We start from the raw sequence: 26,845 nt of genomic DNA, 5'->3' as shown, positions 1-26,845 counted from the left end.
GAAGAATTTGTATATTTGTCCGTTCAAACAGTGCTCCGCTGTTCCCTCATGAGTTCAGTTATTTGTTTGGGTTTGTTTTTTAAGAGGAATTTGTGTGTGAAGTCATCTTCAAGGCAGCACAAGCAGAAGCACAGGGCAGACGGAAAAAAGACTGATGGACACTGCAGCTCTCCTGGCTTTGCACTAAACCACAGAGAACGGAGCCTTGTGTCCTGTCCCGTCTCAAGACTCCACATTTTCAGTCATAAACATGAGGATTTCTACCCCTCAATACAACAATCGCCAGATGTGATAGTAGAAAATTAAAACCACAATCTCTGAAAAGCAGACTGTCTTTGCTATAAGGTGTCTGTCCTAATTTTTTCCCGTTTTTTTCCTCCTTTGGACAGAGCCCCCATGCCAAGAAACAGCAGATGTCCAACAGCAGCTCCATCACCCAGTTCCTCCTCCTGGCATTCGCAGACACACGGGAGCTGCAGCTCTTGCACTTCGGGCTCTTCCTGGGCATCTACCTGGCTGCCCTCCTGGGCAACGGCCTCATCATCACCGCCATCGCCTGTGACCACCGCCTCCACACCCCCATGTACTTCTTCCTCCTCAACCTCGCCCTCCTCGACCTGGGCTCCATCTCTACTACTCTTCCCAAATCCATGGCCAATTCCCTCTTGGGTACCAGGGCCATTTCCTACACAGGATGTGTTGCACAAGTCTTTTTTTTCTTTTTATGTGCTGTAGCAGAGTTTTATCTTCTCACTGTCATGTCCTATGACCGCTACGTTGCCATCTGCAAACCCCTGCACTACGGGACCCTCCTGGGCAGCAGAGCTTGTGTCCACATGGCAGCAGCTGCCTGGGGCAGTGGGTTTCTCCATGCTCTGCTGCAAACGGCCAATACATTTTCCCTGCCCCTCTGCCAGGGCAATGCCCTGGACCAGTTCTTCTGTGAAATCCCCCAGATCCTCAAGCTCTCCTGCTCAGGCTCAGACTCCCTCAGGGAAGTTGGACTTCTAGTCGTTAGTGCCTTGATTGCTTTTGTTTGCTTTGTATTCATCGTGCTGTCCTATGTGCAGATCTTCAGGGCCGTGCTGAGGATCCCCTCTGAGCAGGGACGGCACAAAGCCTTTTCCACGTGCCTCCCTCACCTGGCCGTGGTCTCCCTGCTTGTCATCAGTGGAATATTTGCCTACCTGAAGCCCCCCTCCATCTCCTCCCCCATTCTAGACCTAGTGCTGGCAGTGCTGTACTCCGTGGTGCCTCCAGCCGTGAACCCCCTCATCTACAGCATGAGGAACCAGGAGCTCAAGGATGCATTGCGGAAACTGATGACCAGATGATTTTCAGAAGAAATAAACTGTCATTTCTGCAAATCTCTCATCATGTAATTCATTGTAACGTTGGGTTTGGGTTTGGGTTTGGGTTTTGGTTGTTTTGTTATGCTTTGTATATTTTTTTTGTTTGCTTTGTATAATGTTGTCTACAAGGAAATATTGTCATTTGTGCTGCTTCTAATTATGCATCTTTCCAAATTTTGTGAGTCCCACAGTCTCTGTAAATGAGGCCCCGCGCTCTCTGTGTATTTAAAAAAAGAAAGAACGAACCTTCCTTCCTTTGAAGGCCTCTCTGGAGCTGCAGGGCATGCCTGTGTGCAGAGGTGGAGGTGAAAGAACAGGACAGAGGAGAGGGAAGAAGAGGAGGGAGAACCAGCCTTGGTCTTCTCAGAGCTGCTCTCTTCCCATTTCCACATTCTCCATTCTGATCCCTTGCGCTGTTGGAAGGCCTGATTGCTCTGGCAGCTCTCTCCTACTGCTGTGGTGTGGCAGCGCTGTGAGCACAGGCAGGGGCAGGGACGGGTCAGTTCTCTGACAGAGCTGGCCTCCCTAACAGCACCTCCATCACAGCAGGGAATGTCCTCAGGCAGTGCCTGAAGGCCTTCAGGCAAAAGCACCTTTGGAAGGTCGTCTCCCAATGTTGCTGTCAAGAACATGCCCAGGAAAGTTCCCCACAAATGGCACCACCAGCGTAGAACTTAATTGTGTAAAGTGTGCAGGGGGGGACAAGCAGCAGCTCCCTCGCTCAGCCAGGGCTCCTGGGAAAGGCACGAAGGACCAGCAGAGCAGGTTCTTGTCAGGTCCTGTGTGTGCAGGACACCCCAGGGAAGCTGCCACAGGGCAATGGTCGCACACCCGGCTAGGAGCACACCTGGCTAGTAACAACCACAGCAATGAGCGTAAAGTGCATGTTGTGAGATTAACCTGAGTGAGCGCAAAACTCATCAGCTATTCCTGGTGATGCCATAAAGTCCCTTGGTACAAACAGTGTCTGGAAGTCACTTCGCTTGGAGAGTAACGTCCCCTGGGAAACCCCCTGAATGCAGCACTGGGATGGGCTTCCTTGACCCCAGGTCCCTGTGTCCATTCCTCACGCCGTGGGGCATCTCAGAGAGGTGCCGAGCAGGGAGACACAGCGCGGGGCTGAGGTGCTGCCGGCCTCTGGGAGTGGCAACAGGAGACCATGGAGTCTGCTGCAGGGCCTCTGCCCGTGCCAGGGAAGGACTCCTGTCTCTGAACAGCCCTGCCAGAGCCCTGACAGTGCTGGGTGTGACACCAGGAACACCTGTGTGCTACCTCACCCTCCCCTCTCTTCATGGCCTGTCCCTTTGATGACACGGTGTGACAGAAGCACCTCTGTGGAGCATCTCCCCTGTGCAGTCCGAAAGGGTTCTGCAGGCGTGAGCGGCATTGCCCTCTAGAAGATGGCATTTCTCACCTCTCACAGAGCACAGAGCACGTCTAGGGAGTAGGAATGCAGTGAGAGGCACACACCCTCCATGTTTCACCTCTCTGAACGTCCTTCACGATATTTTTAAGCACCTAACAGAGAAGCAAATGCCTTTAGTACGAGATGTTCTCAACCTTCAGAAAAATTCTCGTCCTCTTCTCTCTCATGACCTGCCCTGTGACTGTGGTTGGGAACACCCTCTTCATCATGAAGCTGGAGCTTCTTCATGAAATGGCGCTGGAGCCCCGGTGGTCCTGCTGTGGCTGGGACATTAATGGCCCCTGTGAGCGGGGCGGGGGCAGGGGCAGAAGGAGATGCCCTGAGCTGGAGAGGGAAAAAACTAAATGCCCCAAGTGGGGCAGGAGCAAAGCGAGTCACCCCGATTTCAGCAGAGGCACAAAGAGCCACCTTGAGCAGGGCAGGAGTAAATCCAGGCACCTGGTGTAGGGCAGGGGCAAAAGGAGCCTCCCCAGGCAAGAGAGGGGAAAAACCAGCTGTCCTGAGGGGAACACGATGAAAAGAAGCCACCCAAGCAAGGCTGAGGCCACACTGGATGCCCCAAGGGAAGGATATAAAGAAGAAAGCCTCCCCAAGTGGAGCAGGAGGAAAACTCCCTGCCCTGAGCTGAGCAGGAGGAACTCAGTGCCCCGAGCAAGAGTGGGGAAAACTGGAGGACGCAGGCGGTGCAGGGGCCCAACTGGTGAGCTCAAGGGGGTCAGGAATAGCAACCAGCTGCCTTCTTGGGGCAGAGGCAACACTCATTGCCCTCCAGGCAGGTCGTGGGGTTAAACCAGATGCTAAAAAGCCACCCACAAATGTTTTTTGGAGCTGCAGGGTGGGAGAGCAGCTGGGTGGGGGCCTGGCAGCCACCCGAGGTGCACCCAGTGCAGTTGCTCAAGGGGGTTCTTTGGTAGCACTCCTTCAGTCAGCCTGTGGCTGGATCTTCTGGGGTAGATAAAATCACAGAATCAGGGAATGATAGGGGTTGTAAGGGACATCTGGAAATCATCTAGTCCACCTCCCCTGCCAGAGCAGGTTGAGCTAGAGCAGGTTGCACAGGAATGCGTCCAGGTGGGGTTTGAATATCTCCAGATACAGAGGCTACAGCACCTCTCTGGGCAGCCTGTCCCAGTGCTCTGCCACCCTTGAAGTCAAGAAGTTCTGAACCTGTCAGACACCAGGTGCTTTGCTGCAGGAGTCTCACAGACGCAGTCCTGTACCTGGGAAGAGTGGAAAAGAAGTCCTCAGCCCCCGACTGTGCCAGCCAAAGCTGTGAAGGGGCTCGCTGACAGCCCTGGGCAGGTTTTTATTCCTGGGGCTGGTGCGGCTCCAGGCAGAGGCGGGAGCTCTGTGGGCAGATGAGCAGCCCTTGGCCAGCAGTGCCTGGGGCAGCCCAACAGCTGCCAGCTGGTGGCTGCAGGAGGTGCCCCGGCTGTGGTGGCTGAGGGGCCACAGTGTGACCCGGGGGTCTGGGGGTGGCCCCTGTCACAAAGCGGCAGTAATGCGGCACCCACCCACTGCTTGTGAGCTCACCTGGCCAGGGCTTGGCATCCTCAAGAGCGGGCCAGCCAAAGCTCCTTGGGCTGAGCTGGCCTTGGGACAACTCGGCTGCTTCCTTTGCCACTTCCTTGGCTGCTTTTTCCCAACCATTCATCGTTTACTGCCCATTTCTCCTTACCTTCCATCTTCTTCTGAAGGTAATGATGATTTGACCTTCAGGACAGATCATACAGGAGGTAGATATGGGATCAAATTATCGTCTGGTCTATACCTTCGGAGCTTTAGGATGAGCTGATACAGCTTTATAGGCTGGCCAGATACGCACTGTGGGTAGAGTTCCTATTTGCTAATTGTTATTTCTTTACCATATCCTAGGGTGGGTAAGTAGTGGGTGGCAGTCTAGTGTGAGCCTTTCAAATCCATAGAGAATGAGAAGCCCATCTGGACGGATGTGGTAGGAAGGGAGACAGCAAACAAGCACAGCAAAGGCAGCTGTTAAGGCAGCGGCTGAAAGCCGGTCCCTCCTGTGTCCAAGGTGGCAAAGTGTGGGCTGGAGATCCAGAGGGCTCTGCTGCTAATGGCAGCCAGAGGGAAGCAGCAGGTCCTCTTCAGAGAAGGTGACACCCAGTGCAGTCTTCCCAAAGGGCCTTGGTAACTGCTGTCAGTTGGATTCCTGCGACAGGGACAGCAGGGCCATCAGCTGCAGCTCTGCAGCGGTTGGAACTACCACTGAAACGGTGCTGGTGGCGGATGCTGTTCTCTGGGTTTAGTTTGGGATTTTTTGTAATTTATTTTGTTGAGGTGCAACTATTTCTTTGCACTCAGGTGTCAGGATTAGCACTGATCTTCTCTTTCTGGGGCATGTCCTGGCATCCTTCGTCATCCAGAGATTTCCCTGCTGTTCCTGAAGAGGAACGATGGCCTCAATGGGGCCACCCATCGCTCCTGTGAGTGACGACTTCACCATCAGGCTTGGACTTTGTGAATCCCCAAAGGCAAGGGACGTGGCTGGTGCTCCGTCCCTGAATGTTGATGTACCGGCAATCGAGAGGGAATTCTGGGGTGAGTCAGTCATGACTTATGAGCCAGTTTTGACATCTCATGTCATGACTTCTCATCATGATGAGACATGAGGGGTGCCCTCATCCATCCCACAAGTCCGTTCAGCACCCAAGCACATCATCAAGGCCTTTCAGCCTTCAGTTCCCTGAGTGTGTTCTGCACTCCAGTTTGGGAAGAAAAGGCCTATTTTCACCCATGGCAATCAGGAAACTCCCTTTTATTGCAGAGATACCACAAAGGAGGCCAGCATTACCATGGTTCCATCCCATCTCCTGAGTGTTCCATCCCATCTCCCATGCTCAGTGTAAAAGCTGAGGGATCAAAAGGTCGGCTCTTTTCTTTAGTGGCTCTCTTTGTTCAGTGACTGATGCCTGAGGAGGACCCTGTTTGTCTGCCTTTGATCCTGATCTGAGCGTTCCTGAATCTATATCCGATATCCAGTTCCTATCTGGTGCTGAGTCCAGTCCTTGACTTCCCCAGTGCCTGCCATTGACATCTCCCTGGGAGCCTGAAACTGTTTTGTATACATTGTATCTATTTCATTATTTCCTTTATATTTTATTAATAATATTTCATTAATGTAACTACTTTAATGAACTATTACTTTTTTATTACAGTAACCATTTTTTTCTAAACTCATAAATCTTTTATCTCTTTTCTGTGTCTCCTTGGAATGAGAGGTGGGGGAGAGCATCTGTCATCTCACCATTGGCCAATCTGCCCCAAACCACGACAGCCCTCCTGTCCAGCTGGTTTTTACCCATCTATTTATCCATCCATGCAGCCCATAGTGTGCTGACATTGAACATTGTGGGGGATGATGCTGAAAGCCTTGCTGACTTCCAGGTAGAAGACAATCATTGCTCTTCCTTGCCCAGAAATCCTCTCCTTTCTTCAGAAAACGTAAAAAGGATGGCCAGGAAGAAGCTACCTTGGGTAAATCCAGGGTAAATCACCTTCTCTTTCAGACACCCAGAAAGGGGTGTCACAGGGGCGCACAGCCTTCTGTCACCCTGCTCATCCTTTGGGCCTTTTTGCAAGGTGCATGCAATGTTTGGGTTCTTACAGTAATCAGGGAGTTCCCTCAGACTCCGTGACCTTTCAAAGATGATGGAGAAGGGCCTCACGGTGACACCGTCCTGCTCGCTCAGGTCCTTGGGAGCCTGCCCCTCCAGCCCCATAGGCTGGTAAGGACTATGTTTGCTCAAGTGACACATGAATTGATCCACATTCACTGCTGGTTATTTTCTTCCAGACTCCTGCCTTGAGGAGCAAAGGGCTGAGAGACCTTGCTGGGGAAGACTAAGGCAAGGGGGATACAGTATCTCATATTTCTCTACACCTGTTCTTACTAAATTCTGCAGTGGTCACACATAATCTTTGGTTTTTTTCTTGCATTGGTCTGGAAGTACTAAGAGATCCTCTTGATGTCCTCGAAGCTCTTGCAAGGGCCAACACTAGGGAAGCTTTGGCTCCTCTAAAGCCATCCCTATTTCTAAATTCCTGCTTCAGTCCTTGCATCCACGTTCCTTCCTTAGCCAAGCTGCTCTCCTGAAATGTCTGGTTGTTTTCCGGCTTATGGATGTCGACAGTTCTTATGCTTGGAAGATGCTTCTCTGAAAGACCAACTGTACTGAGCTCTGCTGCCTTTGAATACTGCTGCCCATGGGCCTACCACTGAAAGTCCCCTGAAGAGGCTAAAATCTTCTCCTAGTATTTCATGGTCCCTACAGCCAAAGCTGACACTGGTTTTCGCATCCCTGATCAGCGCTTCCTCTTTTGCAAGGACTGGATTGGAGTGAGCATCACCTTTGTTGGTCTGCGCCTGTGCAAAGAAGTTGTCCAAAGAGAGCCCAACACCAGCTGGACAGTATGCATCCTGCCATGCTCACCTGCCAGTGAGTGTCATTAAAGTCTCCAATAGCACTTGGGGTCATGGATCTGAGGACTTCCATGGCTTGCTTAAGCAAACCTTTCTCCACTTCCTTACCCTGATTGCAGGTGCTTTGTCTCCCACGAGGGTGTCACACTAACAGGCCTCTCCTTTGACCCTCACTCACAAGGGCTCACACAACCTGCTGCGCACCCCATAGAGGAGCTCCACACATAGAACAAGCTCCTGCACATGGAGGGCATCTCCCTCCTCATCTTCCTGGCCCGTCTCTCCTGAAAAGCCCCTATGCACCATGGCAGCACCACTGTGAGCTGTCCCACCACCCCTTGCCACTTATTCCACCAACGTACAAACTCTAGGATGGCACATGGGACTCCAGCTCCTCCTGTCTGTGCCCCAGGCTGAGGGCACTGGTGCACATTTGGTCTGCAGCACCTGAGCTGGAGCACTGGGGCCAAGCTTGGACTTGTCCCAGGCAAACCCAGTACCAAGTGCCCAAGACCCCACACCTGCTAATGCTGTGCTCGAGACCAGAGACATACTGGATGCGACGGCAGGCGGCAATGTGAAGGCACTAAACGAGGAAACGCTGCTCCCTACAACACCAGAAAAGCCAGGCTGGGCTCTGTAGCCCTGGAAGAAGCAGGCTTTGTTGTCTGTAGTGTTGCTGAAGACCTGTGCTGGAGGTGAAGCTGATCTCCAGGATGACAAGGTGCTGCTCAAAATGTCCTTGCGTGTGGATAAGCTGTGATCCAGGAACACTGTGAAAATCACTCACCTGTGTCGACTGTCTCATCAAGGGCCTCAGGAAAGGATTGTTGAAAGAAGAACTGGGAGAGTTTGGGAGCAGCCAAATCATTTGAGACCCCAGTGTGATAGGCTTCCTGTTCATGACCTGCTCTGCATCAGCTGAATGGAGATGGGTGAGACCGTGCCTCACTGCAGTGGTGGGTTTCAGTCGCTGATCCACGGAAACTGAACGTGCCTGAGATGCCACATAGGCTTGCACAAAGGAACCAAATCGGCCTGCAAATCTGTTCTGAACACGAATGGCTTTCCCATAGGTCCTGTGCGGTCCCTGCCGGCCTGTGCTGGAGAGCGCTGGCATCTCACTTAGCACCACAGGCCTGTGTTTGGCCATTGAGAAGCTTCCTGAATTGGGTTAAGCCATGTAGGGATGTCCGTGAAACAACTGCCATTACAGTCAGTGGAGAGCTAGGAACTACAGCTGATGGAGAAGAGAAAGAGAGGGACTTAGGTCCATTTGCTCAGCTGATGACCTCTGTAGGCTGCTGTAGATATAAGGAAAAGGAAAGGTTTTAATTGTCTTAAATGTAAACACCTGCTGTCATTTCCATCTGCCAAAGGAATTCCTCACAAGGCTCCAGGATGGTGCCCCCCGATGCTGCCTTGTCTCTCAGCATTGCCGCATTAGAGCTTGCAGTCACCTGCAAATGTCTTGGACAAGCTCTGGTGTCACCTCCAATGTCACCAGGTGTTTCCACCTGAACAACACCCTCAATCTCCATGAAGTAGCCTGAGAGCTGAGACAAGGAGCTCCCATTGAGACAAGGAGCTCCCTACAAGGAGCTGCCTGTATTTGTGCACACCTGAACTGAGGCAAGAAGAATCCCACCTCCTGTGGGTTTGTGGAAGGAACAAGAGGGAGTCCTCTCCTAGCCCAGGACTTCAAACCCAGGATGAGATGCCTCAAATGATTCGGCTGCATCCCTGCACTCACCAGGGGTAAAGAGCTGTCTGGGTGTCCTGTCTAATGGTGAGACAAGGAAAGGCTATTCTCATGCCTAACTCTGTCTCTGGTAATAGAAACGACACAGCTGGAAAGAAGTGTCTCTGCCCAGCTGAGGAAGGGAACCTCAGTGCTGACTTCAGCCTGTTTCCCAGCAGGTTCTCCCGAAGCCCCAGGGACACCTGAAGGGAGGCCAAAGTGGGCAGAGCAAGGGCTGCCTTGGGCTGCTCCTCTGCTGCTGAGCTGGGCTGGGCTCCTGGGACAGAGGGAGCTCATGGCAAGCGGGCAGCACTCCTTCCACAGCACTGCAGAGAGACAGCTCTGCCCAAAGCGCAGCAGGGCTGAGGGCACTGCCTGCAGGTGCCAAGGGGAGAGGAGCAAGGCAGAGATGTTAAAGGCACTCTAGGAGCGGGGGGATAGCTGAGCTCTCACTGCGGGAGGAATCTTCACAGCCCTCTATATGGTAAGTCTCTGGCTGCAGGGCACTGAGTTTGGTGTTCTTTGGAGGACATCCTAGACCTGGTTCATCCCGCAGCCTGCAGGACCTGGCAGGAGGATTCTCAGAGATTCCCACACAGAGGAGGAGGACGTGCTCTGGAGCAGGGCTTCCCTGCTGCACTTCAGCAGGTCGGGGCACGGTGGTTTCCTTGTCTTTGGGATGACTGCAGGGGTACCAAACTGGGTGTGCAGCCAGAGGAGCCCAGGGCTGTCCTTCCGCAGACGGTCCCTGCACCCCGGGGGATCACTGCCAGGGCATTTCCAAGGAAACTTTTCAAGAGGCTGGTCTTCCTATCGACCAATTGCTGTAGGCAGGACTGAATCCTGCAGAGCCCCCTGCTCCCAGTGGCACCCTCAGCCAGCACCAACCACAGCTCATGAAAGGGACCTGCCAAAGGTCTGCTTGAAAGGGGAGAGGAACTTTCAGAAGTTTTTCTGAGAAACTGAATAGACTTTGGTCTCCTTCTTGAACAGGTCCCCATGTCCAGAGGACAAAAATGTCCAACAGCAGCTCCATCACCGAGTTCCTCCTCCTGGCATTCGCAGACACACGGGAGCTGCAGCTCTTGCACTTCGGGCTCTTCCTGGGCACCTACCTGGCTGCCCTCCTGGCCAACGGCCTCATCATCACGGCCATCGCTTGTGACCACCACCTCCACACCCCCATGTACTTCTTCCTCCTCAACCTCTCCCTCCTTGACCTGGGCTCCATCTCCACCATTGTCCCCAAATCCATGGCCAATTCCCTCTGGGACACCAGGGACATCTCCTACACAGGATGTGTGGCCCAGCTCTTATTCTTTTTCTTTTTCATGTCAGCTGAGTATTTTCTTCTCACCATTATGGCCTATGACCGCTACGTTGCCATCTGCAAACCCCTGCACTACGGGACCCTCCTGGGCAGCAGAGCTTGTGTCCACATGGCAGCAGCTGCCTGGGGCAGTGGCTTTCTCTATGCTCTCCTGCACACGGCCAATACATTTTCCCTGCCCCTCTGCCAGGGCAATGCCCTGGACCAGTTCTTCTGTGAAATCCCCCAGATCCTCAAGCTCTCCTGCTCACACTCAGACTCCCTCAGGGAAGCTGGGCTTCTTGTGGTTAGTGTCTGTTTAGGCTTTGGATGTTTTATTTTCATTGTGCTGTCCTATGTGCAGATCTTCAGGGCCGTGCTGAGGATCCCCTCTGAGCAGGGACGGCAGAAAGCCTTTTCCACGTGCCTCCCTCATCTGTCTGTCATCTCCCTGTTTGTCAGCACTGCCGTGTTTGCCTACCTGAAGCCCCCCTCCATCTCCTCCCCAGCTCTAGACCTGGTGGTGGCAGTCCTGTACTCATTGGTGCCTCCAGTACTGAACCCCCTCATCTACAGCATGAGGAACCAGGAGCTCAAGGATGCCCTATGGAAACTGGCTCAATGGACGTCATTTCACCATTAATAAATTGTCTCCCCTTCTCCGCACGTTTTCTAGACTTTCTCTTAGGCAATAAGCCTGCTTTTTTCTCTTGCAGTCATCCTGCTTCTGTATAATTTTCTGGGCTTGTACCACTTGTCTTGAGGTTTGTTCCAGTTGTGTCTGACCCTTGCACAACACTGTGTCAAAGGTGACCTGTCTAATAGCAGCTCTTCAAGAAAAAGGCATCTCCCAGATGCAGTGCCTGGATGCTAGCTGCTTCCTCCAAAGGTGCTGCCAATAAAATGTCCAACGAACTGGTCTTTCAAAGAGTCTGTTCTCCCTGTGTTCTCCCTGTGTTTGGGGTTAAGCTCACTGTACTATTGGGTTCCGTGGACCAAATGTTCTGGTTTGAAAGGCTCTCTTCTTGTCTCCAGTGGTAGTGGAGATGGTGCATGAGCTCCCGATTACCTCCTCAGGCTGCTTCACATGTGTCAGGACTTATGGCACACAGCAGACTCTATGGAAATGAATTGGGACGTGTGAGGAGAGGATGGGGACTCACCACGTGCCCTGAGCTGGGAGTGAATGAAGACACAGGAGATGAAACATCCACAGAGGTGAAGTCCCCCACAAGCAAAACACTAAACTGAGGTATGCACAAACAAGGACTCTGCAATGCCCAGAAAGTCAGTGTGGATCCGGTAGGCGTGGGAGAGGGAGGCTGGAGAGGTGTGGGAGCTGCCGGAGGACCCTCAGGGCCAAGGAATGTCATGCTGTCCTGGGGAGCAGGAGGAGGCACCTCCTCATGGTAGTTTGCTGCACAAGGAAAGGTGACACCATGCCTGGCTCAGTTCCTGGTCCCCGTAAAGGTGCATCAGGATGGGAGGGAGGCCAGGAGGCTGTTTCCCACCTCTCTTCCCCAGCACAGGTGTGTCAGCCCCCGTACTCGAGGATTTATAACCTGTAACTCCAACAGCAGCGCGGGGGCCCTGCAGGGGTATAGCCCCCTCTCCTTCCAGTGCTGCTCTGGGAGCACCCATTTCTCCTGGCTTTTGTGGTTCCGACCCCACGGATAGATTTTCATTTGGCTTTTTGTCCTGCCAGCTCCAGCTGGAGCTGTTTCTTAGCTCTGTCTGCCTGGGAGGGGGGACGTGAGGCTGTGCCCCCTCGCTCGGTGCTGGCAGGGGGGGCTGTGCTCTTCCTCCAGGTGCCGCTGCCCTGCCAGGACCCATCATCTCCAGTGACACATGCCACCCTGTATGTCCCATGTGCTGCCGTTGCCCTGTCCTTGCCTGCACGGACTGGATCTGCTCTGCTCCCGTATCACTTCTGAGCAAGACTGTCCATCCCAGTGCTGTCTTTTGGGGGAGCTGCATCCAATTCCTGACAAGGAGGAAGAAAAATCCAGAGGCGGCATTCAAAACGTTTCAGTTTGAATGGGAAAAGAGTCCCAGGGCAGGTTCCCTCCCATCCGTGGACCGGTCCCTGTGCACCAGGCGTTTGGGAGGGGACAGTGCTGTTCTGGTGCCAGGCAATGCTCCTCCATCCCGTCACCCACCAAGGTTTTGTTTCGAGACATTTATGAGCTGTGGCAGGTTTCTGTGAACCCTGCAACCACCTGGCTTTGAAACCTGCAAGTTGCAGGGTCTCAGGGTGCAGGTTGGAAGGGTTTTTCAGCTTGGCAGTGAAAACCCCCTCGCCCCCCGCAGCGCCCCAGCTGCTTCAGCCCTTTGTCCATCCTGAAAGCTTCTACCCCCACGGTAGAGACTGGCCGCGACCCCTGCAGCTTGGGAACACTTTTGGGGAAAGGAGTGAAGGTGATGGCCGGTGATCCGTCCCCGAGCAGAACCCTGGGTCTCCTGCATCTAGTGGACGAGCACCAACCCGCCTCCACCAGTCACCGCCACGCTCGGCCACGGCGCTGCTTCTCTGCCAGGGGCTGCCCTCTGGGGCCGCGGGGCTGCAGGACCCCCCCAGCCTGGGCAGCCCCTGGGAACCCCCAGGGCCAACCCCAACACCTCGCACCCTGCAGCCATAAGGGAAGAGTGGTGGCCCCACATCCCCCGGTGCTGCTGCTGTGCTTCCCTGGCTACCAGCACACGGCTCAGCCTCTGTGACACGGCCACCGTGGGGGCCTAGATATTTTGTTCCCATGCGAATATGACTGTAGGTCAATTCTCTTACTCTATAAATAGTGGACAGCCCAAGAGTGCTTGGAGCTCTCCTGCACGGCAGTGGGCTGCACTCCACGATCTCCCCTTGAGCAGGGATGCTCGCTTAAGGTTCTGCTCCTAGACGTCGAGAGATTCCTTGCCACAACAGATTCTCGGTAGGTGATTAATAGAACGTTAAACTGTGAAATCTTAGCTAAGTGATAGAAAGGATTGATTGCACATATATAATCCTTTAGACATAAACCGTTAAGCAAGGCTGGGACTAGCATTGGATCCAGCCTCAGGCAGACTCCTCTCCGAGAAGGAGTTTAGAAAGCAAGTTGAGCCTCATGACTCAACGGGAGGGTCTCCCTGACAGCTTGTCCGACCCTGTCCTCTATGCAATAAAGAATCACGTGTACCTTGTCATCACATCCCATAAAACACTGTCGCGTTCACTACTAATTTTGTTAAATCACTGTTTGTATATTAATAAATATTTCACTCTTCATGCCCAGGCATCTTAGCTTTGTTGGACGCCCTACCAGTGAGCCCAGAAACCTCAACCCATGGAAGAGAAATCCCAAGACATTTCACTGCTCAGAAAGTAAAAGCTGGAAGAAGCCTTGGGACCATTAGTGTGGATGTCCCACCACCTATGTTAGAGTCCAGAAAGTTTCCAAGACGAAGAGACCACACAGGCTCCAAACACAGCCACAAGCCTCATTTTGGCCTACAAAGGTATTCAGAAGGAAATGACTTCACAAACACAGACCCCAGTCATGAGCCTGCTGCTGGATAATCATGTGCCCAAGCAGCAGCGATCCCACAAGCAACCTCTAGCTGCTGGTGTGTTCCATACCTGCTGGCGTGTCCCATACTGTGTGTTGCATTCATACGCATGCTGCTGGCATGTCCCATACTTGGGGCCTCACAAGAACCAAGCCTGGTCTTCAACCTGCTGGCCTAAGGGGTGCTCTGGAACACAGGGCTTCAAACACCCACGAGCTTGCTCATGGTCCCTCAGGTCCTCAGGCAGCAGCAGCCTCACAACTGCCATTCAGGCCATTTGCCTGCTGCGGGGCTATCAAGGACTCAGGCAGAAGTGACCTCCAAATCAATATCTGCCTGCTTCTGGCCCATCAGAGATTGTGGCAGCACTGACCTCATAACCAACATCCACACCCCGTGCCTGCTGCTGGCCTGTCAGATACTCATGGAGAAATGACCTCGTAGGCACCGAACCCAGCCTTGAGCCTGGGGTTGGCCTGCCACCAGGTTCCTGCCGTTATAGCAGCGGTGACCTCACAATCAACACGCCAGGCCTTGGCCTGCTGCTGGCCTGTTGGGTTCTCAGGCAGAAGGGACCTCACAAGCATCTACCCTAGATGTTGCTGGACTGCCATATCCTCACAGAATCATGCAGATTGAAAGGGATCTTTGGAGATCGTCTAGTTCATTCCTGCTGCCCTAGAGGGAGTCAGCCAGAGCAGGTCCCTTAAGAAGATGTCCAGGCTGGTTTTTAGTATCTCCACGACAGGACACTCCACAGCCTCTCAGGGCAGCCCGTGCCAGGGTTGTGTGTGTTTTTGAGGATTGGGGCCTAAACCATGTGCCCTGTGTGGGGACGGTGAGAGACATGGGCTTCTTCAACCTGGTGAACCTCCTCCAGCGAGGGTCACCATCCAAAGGGATAACCTCACTCCAAGTATGGGAGAGAGATGGATGGGATATGACAGATATAAACACATGGAAGGATTTGGCTGAAGAGATTATCAGCCTGCTGAAAGACCAGGGCATTCTTCCAACTGCCTGAAGCTCAAAGCAGCACCTGGGGAGTTTAGAGGGATGTGACTGAGTGAGGAGTAAGGGGATGGGGAAACTGGAGAGCAATGAAGAGAATGAAGAAAATTGAAGCAAAAGGAAAAACCTTTCTTATTGTTTTCTATTACTGAAATATTTTCACTTCTGAAGTCTCTCTAATGAACCAGATAAGAACTAAGAAATTAATAAAAACATACCGACAGATTTGGTTTGTTAGTGAGTTTTACATGTTAATGAGCCCTCTGGTGCCAAGTTCCTGAACTGCAGATCCTGAAAGCCCAAGCCTCTGGAGAAGTAGAAGTCAGCAGCAAATCTCCAAGTTTCTGAGGGTGCTACTGGGCCCCAGCGAGGCTAATCAGTGGAGAGAGACCATGGAGGGAATGACCAGGAAAGGGAACCTCGCTGGGAAGGGAACCTGTGGCTGGTGACGCAGGAAGTCAGGGGCATTGGTTACAGGTTGAAAATCAAATCTGGAGGTTCTTGTGAAAGCCCCTGATGTGTTCCATCAAGCAGGATGTTCAAGCGCTGATGGCCATCCCCCAGCAATGGGGATCCTTTCCTTTATGGGATGCTCAGGGCTGCTCCTGGGGGCAGGGAGGCGTGGGGGTGTGCGATGCCGAGTGCAGGACAGCGGTAGGAGTCCTCCTAGGCTCTAGGCAGTGAGTGGGTGGGTGAAGAGGCAAGAAAGCCCTGGAGCTGTAGTGACCCGGTGTCCTCTTGGGGACCTCAATCGAAGATATGTTAGCCATGGTTGAATAGACATGGATTTGGGCAATCCCAGCCCAAATCCAGTTCCTCATAACCTCTGCAGCTTCTTCCAAAGCCCTGCTACTGCTCCTCAATCACCAAAGATGTCACAGCCCATAAACTTGCTTGAATCCTCTATTTAGATCCATATCCCAGCACTGAACACAACGTACTCCTTTTTCTGCTGCCTCAAAATGAAAACTTCACCTATTTCACTTCAGCATGGCACTCTCCCACTCCCTGCTATTTCATGCCCTCTTCCTGTCTTTGTCACACACGCTGTCACACACACGACACTCTCTTCCTGCACGCTTATGTGTCTTGAAATCCGCTTCTTTCCCCCTGCAGTGATGGGACCTTGGCCCAGGAGGTTTGTGCATCCTCCAGGCTCATGGATGTTTCCTGAGGTCCATCCATGTGTAGGGAGTGGAGGAAGAAAAGGGCAAGGTCAGCTCATAGGGCACGACTGAGCACAGCTACGCCAAGCCGTGGGCATTCCCCATCTCCTAGGCTGAGGCCTGCACACGAGGTGGAAATGTCCCTCTCATCCCTGGTTTGCACAGGAGGGGACCTTCCTTCCTGACATCTTCTCAGGATGATCCTCTTCCTCAGCTTCCGCCCACAGACATTAACTGTTTTCCATTGCTGGTTGCAGACATGGTTTTCAGGATTCATGAAAGCCATCAGCCATCCCCTTGTTTATCACTGACATCCCCAGACCCTCTGTCCCAGACCTACACACAGACAATTACTGCTGCTCAGGACCGCTTACTCTGCTGAAGATGCCGTGAGCATTTTACATCGTCCAGGTGCTTTTTATAATCTTCCTTCCTTCCTTCCTTCCTTCCTTCCTTCCTCCCTTCCTCCCTTCCTCCCTTCCTCCCTTCCTCCCTCCCTCCCTCCCTCCCTCCCTCCCTCCCTCCCTCCCTTCCTTCCTTCCTTCCTTCCTTCCTTCCTTCCTTCCTTCCTTCCTTCCTTCCTTCCTTCCTTCCTTCCTTCCTTCCTTCCTTCCTTCCTTCCTTCCTTCCTTCCTTCCTTCCTCCAGAGCTCTTTCCTGGCCATAATGGGGCATTGTTGACCATCTCTTTGGGAATAGTTGTCTTTTTATGATCACCTGTGAAGAAAAAGCAGTCACAGAAAAGCACCAACTATATCAAAACAGATGCCAGTGAAGTGCCAGTAAGAACCCGGTGAGCTGCCCCGGTGCCTGTGGCTTCCTGCAAGGAGACTGTCCTGAGAAGGGGATCCAGCCTCTGGCACTTTCCAGAGAGGGAAACCAGCAGTGCCCATGTGTCTTGGTTTATGCCAGATTGGCCAATGACAAGATGACAGATGCTCTCCCCCACCTCTCATTCCAAGGAGAGGAAGGAGACAGATAGAGAGATTTATGAGTTTAGAAAGAACTCCCCTACTTCAATAAAATATAATAATAAAATAAAAAGGAAATAATGATATTGATACAACAGATAAAAAATGTATCAAGTTCCCAGGAAGATGTCACCAGCAGGCTCTGGGGAAGTTTCAGTTTGGACTCAGCAATGGATGGGAACAGGATTCCGGATAACAGACAGGGTCCTCCTCAGCCATCAGTCATTGAAGAAAGGGAGCCATTGAAGAGCCATTGGATCTCTTCTCCCACGTAACAGGAGACAGGACAAGAGGAAACAGCCTCAAGTTGCGCCAGGGGGTTAGACTGGATATTAGGAAACTTTTTTACACTGAAAGGGTTATCAAGCATTGGAACAGGCTGCCCAGGGAAGTGGTTGAGGCACCATCCCTGGAGGTATTTAAAAGACGGGCAGACGTAGTGCTTAGAGATATGGTTTAGTGATGGGTTTTGTCAGCGTTAGGCTGGTGGATGGACTTGGTGATCTGAAAGGTCCCTTCCAACCCAGGCAATTCTATGATTCTTTGATTCTAGTATCTTCATCAACGACACAGAGAGAAGGATCGAGTGCACCCTCAGCAAGTTTGCAGGCAACACCAAGTTGAGGGGTGCAGTTGACACATCTGAGGGATTGGACGCCATCCAGAGGGACCCGGATAAGCTCAAGAAGTGGGCCCATGTGAACCTTATGAGCTTCAAAAAGGCCAAGTGCAAGGTCCAGCACCTGGGTGGTGGCAAGCCCTGGTATCAATACAGGCTGGGGGATGAAGGGATTGAGAGTAGCGGGAGGACACTGGGAGTTCACTGAGGGAGAGATCTTCACGCCCCGACACAGCAAGTACCCGGCAGCAGGGCAATGCAGATGAGTATCCTGCAAGAGTCTCCTGGAGGTGGCACATCCCACCCTGAGGCAGAAAGAATCTAGAATCTGGCAGGATGACTCGAAGAGTTTCCTTAGTGAGAGGAAGGATGTACTCCAGAGCAGGGCTGCCCCGCTACACCCTCAGAGGGACACGGCATCACAGACACCTTATTCAAGGGACGGCTGCAGGACTGTGAAGGTGGGTGTGCGTGCAGGGGTGCCCAGGGCTGTCCTTGAGAGCAGGGTCCCTGCAGCCCAGGGCTCTGTGTGCCGGGGCAGGGACTCTGCCACCTGCCAGGGTCAGCTCTCAGCCTGCCCAAGGAGCTCCTCACAGCGCTGCAGCGAGAAGGTGTGGGTGGAAGGAGTGACCCCGGGCAGGGCAGAGTCCTTCTGCTGTTGAGGGTGCTGCATGGGTCATGGCTATTCACAATTCCACATCACGCCCAGGACATTTCTGAGGGGAGTTTTCGTGACTGTTGTTAATGCAGAAATTCCTATAAAGGCAAAGATCTTTCCTGAGTTTGTGCTTTGAGTTTCCTACTGCTGGTGAGTGTTGGGGAGGGGAGAGAAATGGAAAAGCAGATGTTAAGTTTGGACAAGAGACTGAGACTAACAGATCAGCAGGTCTGCTGAAACCACAGAATCATAGAATCGTCATGGTTGGAAAGGACCCTTAAGATCATCGAGTCCAACCAAACAACCTACAATCTCTGCCACTAGCGCATGCCCTGAAGTGCCACATCTAGACGTTTCTTAAATAGCTCTAGGGATGGTGACTCGACCCCCTCCCTGGGCAGGCTGTTCCAGTGTCTGACCACTCTTTCAGTAAAGTCATTCTTCCTAATATCTAACCTAAACCTCCCCTGCCGCAGCTTCAGACCATTTCCTCTGCTCCTGTCATTATTCCCCTGGGAGAAGAGGCCAACCCCCACCTCTCTCCACCCTCCTTTCAGGGAGTTGTAGAGGGCAATGAGGTCTCCCCTCAGCCTCCTCTTCTCCAAGCTAAACATGCCCAGCTCCCTCAGCCTCTCCTCACATGCCCTGGTCTCCAGACCCCTCACCAGCCTGGTCACTCTCCTCTGGACACGCTCCAGCACCTCAATGTCCCTCTTGTACAGAGGGGCCCAGAACTGAGCACAGCACTCGAGGTGAGGCCTCACCAGTGCCCAGTAGAGAGGCACCATCACTTCCCTGCTCCTGCTGGCCACGCTATTCCTGATACAAGCCAGAATGCTGTTGGCCCTCTTGGCCACCTGGGCACACTGCTGGCTCATGTGAAGCTGGCCGTCCACCGGCACCCGCAGGTCCTTTTCTGCCGGGCAGCTTTCCAGCCACTCTGCCCCAAGCCTGTAGCGTTGCTGTGGGTTGTTGTGACCAAAATGCAGGACCCGGCACTTGGCCTTATTAAACCTCATACAGTTGGCCTTGGCCCATCGATCCAGCCTGTCCAGGTCCCTCTGGAGAGCCTTCCTACCCTCAAGCAGATCAACACTCCCACCCAGTTTGATGTCGTCTGCAAACTTACTGAGGGTGCACTCAATCCCCTCATCCACATCATCGATAAAGATATTAAACAAAACTGGCCCCAAAACTGAGCCCTGAGGGACACCACTGGTGACCGGCCGCCAAGAGGATTTCACCCCATTAATCCCAACTCTCTGGGCACGGCCATCCAGCCAGTTTTTAACCCAGCGAAGAGTACACTTGTCTATGCCAGGATTCGCCAGCTTCTCCAGGAGAATGCTGTGGGGGACGGTGTCAAAGGCCTTACCAAAGTCCAGGTAGACAACATCCACAGCCTTCCCCGCATCCAGAAGGCGGGTGACGTGGTCATAGAAAGAGATCAGGTTGGTTAAGCAGGACCTCCCCTTCCTAAACCCCTGCTGGCTGGCCCCGATCCCTTGGCTGCCCTGCACTTGCCGTGAGAGCTCACTCATGATGATCCTCTCCATGATCTTTCCTGGTACCGAGGTCAGGCTGACAGGCCTGTAGTTCCCCGGATCCTCCTTCCGACCCTTCTTGCAGATGGGCATAACATTAGCCACCCTCCAGTCATCTGGCACCTCCTCTGTTGACCAGGATTGTTGATAAATGATGGAGAGAGGCTTGGTGAGCTCTCCCGCCAGCTCCCTGAGTACTCTTGGGTGAATCCCATCTGGCCCCATAGACTTATGTACGTCTAGGTGCAGAAGCAGACCATTGACTACTTCCTCCTGGATTATGGGTGGGTTGTTCTGCTCTCCATCCTTATCTCCCAGCTCAGGAGGCTGAACACCCTGGGGATAGCTGGTGGACATGGCCAATTCCATACCCGGACGCAGCAGCCGGGCTTGTCTGGGGCACGGGCAGGGCCCTGCTGCCCTCCAGGCAACCCCAGGGCTTCTCCAGCCCTCTCAGGAGCATGAGCTGGGCCAAGTAGTCCCCGCCAAGAGCCCCAGGGCCTCTCCCGGGCCTCGCAGGGCCCCATGGAAGGCCCAGTGGGGCCTTGTGCCGCTGAGCAGAGCGGCAGTTCCTCCCCCAGGCACGCTCGGGGCGCCGGGAGGGGTGGAGAGTGGCCCCACCAGTGTTGGCAGCCCCACAAGAAGGCCAGAGGCACTGGAAGCAGAGCAACTGGCAGCACAGGCAAACCCAGAGGTAAACCCCTCTGGGCTGCTCAAGTATGGCAAGATATTGCTGACCCGCTGGGGAAAGTAGCGGTGAAAGTACATCACGTAGGTGCCCACACACCCATGAGTCGAGCCACTGAAGAACATCGCAATAATCAGCAAACCCACCTAGAACTGGAAAAAGAGACCTTGAAAGCTCAGTGTGAGGACATGTTTTCTTGCCTAAAAGAAAAACACGTGTTTCACCTGGCGAAAGGTGCCCAGCCCCCCCGGAGCCCTGCCGCCAGCAGACCCGCGAGGGGCCAGCCAGCCTGCGCCGCTAACGGGCTGCGGGGCAGCGGGGCCCGGAGGCTACACTCACCGGCTCGGCAGCCGCCTCCCGGGGCGGCCGCTGCCGGTCAAATCTCTTGCCGCGGCGCCCGCTTCCGGGTAGGACGCCCGAGAGGCCAATCACCGCGCGGCGCTGGGCCGGAACAGGCGGAGACGCGCGGTGCATGACGGGAGGAAGGTCGAGGAGGAGCTGGGCGTGCGGGCGTCGCCATGGCGGGAGGGTCTCCCCTGCCCAGGCACCCGGTCCCGACAGGTGACGGGGAACAGCGCCCGCTCCCCCCGGGAATGCTGCCGCTCCCTACAGCCGGTGGGGGCTGGCGTGGGAGCCGCGCCGCCGCGCCTGCCGCCGCGCACAAGATGGCGCCCGGCCTACCGCCCCGGGGAGACTATGGCTCCCAGAACGCTCCGCGGGCCTGCCGTTCCCTGAGGGGAGGCCCTTCCCGCCGCCAGGCCCGGCCCCGCCCGCTCCGCTCATGGCACCGCCCGGCCCCGGCCCCGGCCCCGACCAGAAAGGCGGAGGTTGAACTGTTAAGTCCGGTCGGGGGCTGACGGTCTGCCTTGGCTGCGGGCGGCCATTCCCCTGCCAGGCCTTTGACCTCCCTGCGTACAGGCGTGTCGGCCTAAAGCCACGAGCAGAACAGGAAGAAGCAAAAAATGAAAAGACGACTGGTGGAACATGTGACTTCTGTAAAATGTTTGTCCTTTGGAATCCTCCCGGACACATTGGACCGTTCCTGAAGAAAGGCCTACATTTCTAAGAGAAAGTTTCAGTTCTCTCCTGAATAACAAAGGCGAAGAAGGCTGTTTCGGGGACAGAGAGAATGGGGCCATTCTTTTAGGGCGAGGCAAATGGTATCTCTTCTCGATGGGGCAGAGCCAGCGCTACCCGTGCCAGAGCACTCAGTGCGACAACTTCTCCCTCCCTCTCTCCCTCAGCTACTTGTCCGTGGGGCTGGCGGGAGGCTTGGGATGAACCAGCGCGTCAGCCGCGGCGGGGGATGGCACGGCCTCCTGCCCATCAGGCTGCGGGGAGCCACCACCTCTCTGCAGGGAGTAGTCCAAGGCTTTAGCCCAGCGTCAGCACAGCAGCTCTGGCCATTCTGGCCACCGGTGAGCTCTGGTTGCCAGCAGAGCCCACGGTCCCTGCAGCCAGGGCACTCAGTGTGACGCTTTTTCCCTCCCTCTCTCCCTCAGCTACTTGGGAGCCCCTTCTTCCCGTCTGAGATGAGCGACTTCGTCCTTGCCATCTTGAAAATCATGGCAGACCCAAGGGTCTCTGACAGCCTGCTGGTTGGCAGGGTGCTGGAGCTGGTCTTGAGAGGCTCGTGCTCAGAGCTATACGGGGTAGGCAGTGTGCAGCCGGGTTGCCCTGTGCGCATGCCCTGCGGGGGCCGTTCCCCCCGCCCCGAGGCCAGGGCTTGCAGCGCCTGACGGGCGTCTGTAGGAATGTGTCTGAGAGAAAATGGTCATGTGAGCCAGCCTCCCTGCTATGAGAGATTAGATTAAGAGCAAAACAGGTGGTAGAAGATGGAATTAGTACATGGGAAAAACGGGAACTGAGAAGGTAGAAAACAAGTTGTGCTAATGACTAAGCAATTTACTATGTGAATTCTTGTAACCAATCTGATCTGTGAATGAACTGCATGGACAGTGCGTGAACAGAGACTGTAAGCCAATCATATAGCTGCCGCTAGCGCGTGCTCTTATTGCCTGTCTATATATACTCTGTGAAAACTGGAATAAAGGGAGAACGATCATACTCATATTGAGACTCCATCGTTACTCCGGGTCCGTCTCCCACTCCAACAGGCGTCCCTTGAGGCCAGCAAAGGGCAGCAGGAGGGAAGCAGCTCTTGGTGTCAGTGGGGGCCATGGCTGTGCTCCAGCCCGCTGTCTCTGGCAGGTGGACGACCTTGTGGAGGTCATCTATAGGCACCTGGTCTGCGTCAGCAGGCTGCTGCTCCAGGACATCCTGACGTTCACCCTTCCCTGGCTGGCCGACATCGACAGTTATGAGGTGGTCACTGGCCTGTTGAGGGTTTCCCGGCCCTGTGACAAGTACGTGGCCCGTCAGCCTCAGGGGCAGCTCAGGACCTCCGGGGCCTGCCCAGGCAGAAGGGGTGGTGGCCGAGGTGGCCCTGCTGACAGTGTGCTCTGGCTCTGCAGCACTGCCGGGGCCATGTGGAACACGCTGGCCTGTGAGCCCAGCCTCCTGGCCGACGTGCTGAGGCTGCTGCTGAGGCTGCTGCTGGACGGTCTCCAGCCCCTCTGGCCCTCCCCATCCACCCCCAAACCCGTCCTTCCCGGGGCGCCTGGCCCAGGGCCCTCGGGCCGCAGCCGGGCAGGGCAGCGCATGCCACTCGGCCCTGCAGTGCGCAGGCAGGCCGCCTGCCCCCTCCCTGCTGCCCTCGGCAGCCCCACTCCCTGCCCACTGCCCCCGGCCGGCTCAGCAGCGGGGAAGCTGATAAAACTGAGAAGATGATTGAGAAAAAGGAGAAACTGTTTGAGAAACTGTCTAGGATGGAAGAAACATCCCGCTTTTCCCCTGCATGGACCCATGTCTAACACTCCAAAACTGAGTCTTAGTCCTTAATCGCCGGTTTACGGTATCAACGGTGCACCAGCGACAGTATCGCACCAACCGAGAGTCCCTGATTCCCATCCAGAACCTGGTTCGTCAGCTAGTGTTGGAAGGCCTTATGTGAGTTCTCACAAATAACGAAGATTCTATCCTTGAATTTCTCAAGCATGAGCTAATTAAAAGAACTCCTGATCAAGGGGGGCAAGAAGTAGTGCATCATTCTCCAGGAAGCACATTAAGCATAAGGACCTTGAGGATGGTACGAATCTACGTGTTTTGAGAAGTTTAGCCGACTTGTCAGGAAAGTGAAAATCCTTAGTGTCCCAAGCTGAACTACCTTCATTTTAATACTAAAAATGACGCCCATAGGTCAAGACAACCCTTGCCCAGGTGAAGACCCTTCCCTTGAGCATGCGTGGTAGCTATAACTTGATGGTGTCCTGGTTTGAGGTAAAACAGAACCAATTTTCTGATTTGTACTTTTACTTTTTAGCTGGGCCTCTTCTAACTGACTAAAGTCTGAAATTAACAGCATCTTGTTCAGAAACTGTTCACTCTCAGCGTGATAAGACCTGATTACCCCAAGGAATGGTATGCACAGAAGCTCTTGCTTAGACTTAGTGCTATAACGACCAAGGGCAGCTAACTTCGCTGTTTGCCCCGTTAGAGGGTCGGAAGCGCAGAAGCGTAGAGGGGTCCCACCTGCAGGGAGGAGCAGAGGGGACAGGTGACCCCAAACTGACCAACAGGGTATTCCATCCCATCTGCACCATGCTCAGTATAAAAGCTGAGGGATCAAAGGGGCAAGGGGGCTCTGGCTCGCTCTTTCTTCAATGGCCGACGTCTGAGGAGGACCCTGTCTATCCATCTGCCTTTGATCCCGATCCAAGCATTCCTGACTCTAGTTCTGGAATTCAGCTCCTGTCCATCGCTGACTCCAGTCTGGGGTTTTTCCTGTGTCTGCTGGTGATGCGATCGTCATCGTGGGAGGTGGATACGGTTCTTTTTCAGCGGTTCTTTTTCTAAACTCGTAAATCTCCTTATCTCTTCCTCTCCTCTCTGAGGAGAGAGGGAGGGGAGGGCCATCTGTCGTTCTGCTTGGCCAATCCGGCCAAAACCACGACACACAGTCAAAGAGAAACAACGGTCTCATGAGAACTTATCATGGAATAAGTTCCAGCACTGTGGGACTGGACTCTCATGACTTCTCAAATATGATGGGCTTGGCAACTTCGTCCGCCAGTTCCCTCAGGACCCGCGGATGAATCTCACCAGGTCCCATGGACTTGTGCACCTTCACATCCCTCAGCTGGTCTCAAACCTTGTCTTCTCCTACAGTGGGCTGTTCCTCCAAGCCACTATCCATCGTATTTGAGAAGTCAGGGTAGTCTGGTGAAGTTCCCACTGACAGCAAAAGGCGAAACATAACCCCCGTTTTTAGAAAAGGAAATAAGGAAGACCCAGGGAACTGCAGGCCAGTCAGTCTCACCCTTGTGCCCAGCAAGATCATGGAGCAGATCCTCCTGGAAACTCTGCTAGGGCACATGGAAAATAAGGAGGTGCCATAACAATGTCCGCTTGCAGACGAGAAAGCCAACAGCATCCTGGGCTGTGTCAAAAGAAGTGTGGCCAGCAGGTCAAGGGAGGTGAATCTGCCCCTCTGCTCCGCTCTCGTGAGACCCCACCGGGAGAACTGCGTCCAGCAATGGGGCCCCCAATATAAGAAGGACATAGACCTGTTGGAGCGGCTTCAGAGGAGGACCGTGAAGATGCTCCGAGGGCTGGAGCCCCTCTGCTCTGAGGACAGGCTGAGAGAGTTTGGGGTGTTCAGCCGGAGAAGAGAAGGCTCTGGGCAGACCTTAGAGCCCCTTCCAGTCCATGAAGGGTCTCCAGGAAGGCTGGGGAGGGACTTTGGATCAGGGAGGGGAGCCATAGGACGAGGGGGGATGATTTTAAACTGAAAGAGGGGAGATTTAGATTAGCTATTATATAGAATTTATTTACTGTGAGGGTGGTGAGACACTGGCCCAGGTTGCCTAGAGAAGCTGTGGATGCCACATCCCCGGAAATGTTCAAGGCTGGGTTGGACGAGGCTCACCAAGTTGGCCAGCCTGCTGACAAAGATATGCCCACGAGTGCTGGGGGAGCTGGCTGGTGTCATTGCAAGGCTGCTTTTGGTCACCTTTGAAACGCCAGGGCAAGCAGGGAGTTCTCTGGTGACAGGAAAAAGGCAGACACTTGCACCCATTTTCAAGCAGGGCGAGAGGGAGTATCCAGGAACTACCAAGACCCAAGACCTACGGGAAGCCTTCTGGAGCATTCGCTGGTCACCAGGAAAAGGATGTTGAGAGAAGTCAGTTGAGGCAACTTCTTTCTCCTCGTTGTCTAGAAAGGGAAGTCTGGACCACTTGATTTGACATAGACATCTGCGTGGAGAAGTCTGATGCTGGGGGAGAGCAGCCTGCTGCCTCTCTTCACCTAAAATGGGGTCGCTCTTCACTTACCCTGGATGGAAAGGAACCGGGAGTGTTCATGGATGTTTTAGAGACCCCTTGAGGTTGACACTGTGACACAGACGTGTTGAGATGAGTGCAAATCTGGCCACCCAAAGCCAGGGTGTTTCGCTGAAGCTGGTCACCCTGTTCCCAGGATGAGGTGAGAGAGCCTGCCACCTCAGGGGGTGTCTCTCCATGCCAAGAGTGAGGAGTGGCACGGATGCTCCTGGGTGAAGAGTGGTTTCAGCGCATTTTATGCTGCAGGCCTGATTATGATAGAAATGCTTAGAAAATGTCAATAAAAATGAAACAAAGTAGAAATGAGGAAAGATCTAAAGCCAAGAAAATGTTTTAATACAAATTTCATCTTTTTTAAGTTCTTTGTGTTTATTTCCTCCTTGCTTAGCTTTGTTTTGTTTTGACACATAAGTCTGTGGGGGATTTCATGAATATTTTTTTCATTTTCTATTTTGAAAGAAAAAAGGTTTTCTAGAACTGGGGTGGGATGTAGCTACAGTACACAGATGTCTTAAGGGACACAGATGCCTGGTGCCACTGCAGGTGTCCTCATCTTCTGCCTGGCCTCCATCAGCAGCTCCCAAGGGGCTCTGGTCCTCTGCAGGAGACCTCCTGTCCTGGGTGACAGTGGCTGGTCACAGGGAAATCCATCAGGTATACCGGGGCACCTACAAGCGGCACGCGATGTCCATGGTCAGAAGCTGAGCTGCGCCTGGAAAGGGGAAGAACTGCTGGCAACTTTTAAAAAAACACATCAGCACCTTCTTGTCAGCTGAGATGATTGAAAATTTTGAGTAAAATGATGAAGCTTGTGCGCGGTGACAAAATGGGAATTTCTAGGAAGCACATTAATTGCAGGAGAAGAAATACGTTCCTACCCCTGTACTATCCTCGCCAGGACTCTGTCCATGTTACTGCGTATTTAACCTGCCTCATTTTTCCAGCCGTCCAGGTCTAAAGGCATCTTCT

The 26,845-nt window shown here is 53.7% G+C and overlaps 2 protein-coding genes and 1 long non-coding RNA gene across 3 annotated transcripts; 2 read left to right on the top strand and 1 right to left on the bottom strand.

Moving 5' to 3' along the window:
* The first annotated feature begins 413 nt into the window (after nucleotides 1-413).
* LOC134507634 (olfactory receptor 14J1-like) lies at nucleotides 414-1,334 on the top strand. The gene has a single exon (XM_063318428.1). It carries the CDS (start codon nucleotides 414-416, stop codon nucleotides 1,332-1,334), a length of 921 nt encoding a protein of 306 aa, XP_063174498.1.
* Nucleotides 1,335-9,854: 8,520 nt separating this feature from the next.
* LOC134527021 (olfactory receptor 14A16-like) lies at nucleotides 9,855-10,915 on the top strand. Its single transcript, XM_063359368.1, has one exon. The coding sequence runs from the start codon at nucleotides 9,980-9,982 to the stop codon at nucleotides 10,913-10,915; it is 936 nt and encodes a 311-aa protein (XP_063215438.1). The 5' UTR covers nucleotides 9,855-9,979.
* A 5,705-nt stretch (nucleotides 10,916-16,620) lies between these two features.
* LOC134507631 (uncharacterized) lies at nucleotides 16,621-20,870 on the bottom strand. The gene is made up of 3 exons (XR_010068932.1): nucleotides 20,814-20,870; nucleotides 20,621-20,674; nucleotides 16,621-16,711 (listed from the first exon to the last, which is right to left on the bottom strand). It is a non-coding gene; the product is annotated as an uncharacterized LOC134507631 (long non-coding RNA).
* Between the last annotated feature and the right edge of the window lie 5,975 nt (nucleotides 20,871-26,845).

This window comes from Chroicocephalus ridibundus, chromosome 25, assembly GCF_963924245.1.
Source record: "Chroicocephalus ridibundus chromosome 25, bChrRid1.1, whole genome shotgun sequence".
NCBI lineage: Eukaryota > Metazoa > Chordata > Aves > Charadriiformes > Laridae > Chroicocephalus > Chroicocephalus ridibundus.
This window is presented reverse-complemented; position numbering and strand designations above follow the sequence as displayed.

Bases quoted from the DNA above. Each gene is read 5' to 3' on its own strand.
- LOC134507634 (XM_063318428.1), top strand. From the start codon at position 414: ATGTCCAACAGCAGCTCCATCACCCAGTTCCTCCTCCTGGCATTCGCA.
- LOC134527021 (XM_063359368.1), top strand. From the start codon at position 9,980: ATGTCCAACAGCAGCTCCATCACCGAGTTCCTCCTCCTGGCATTCGCA.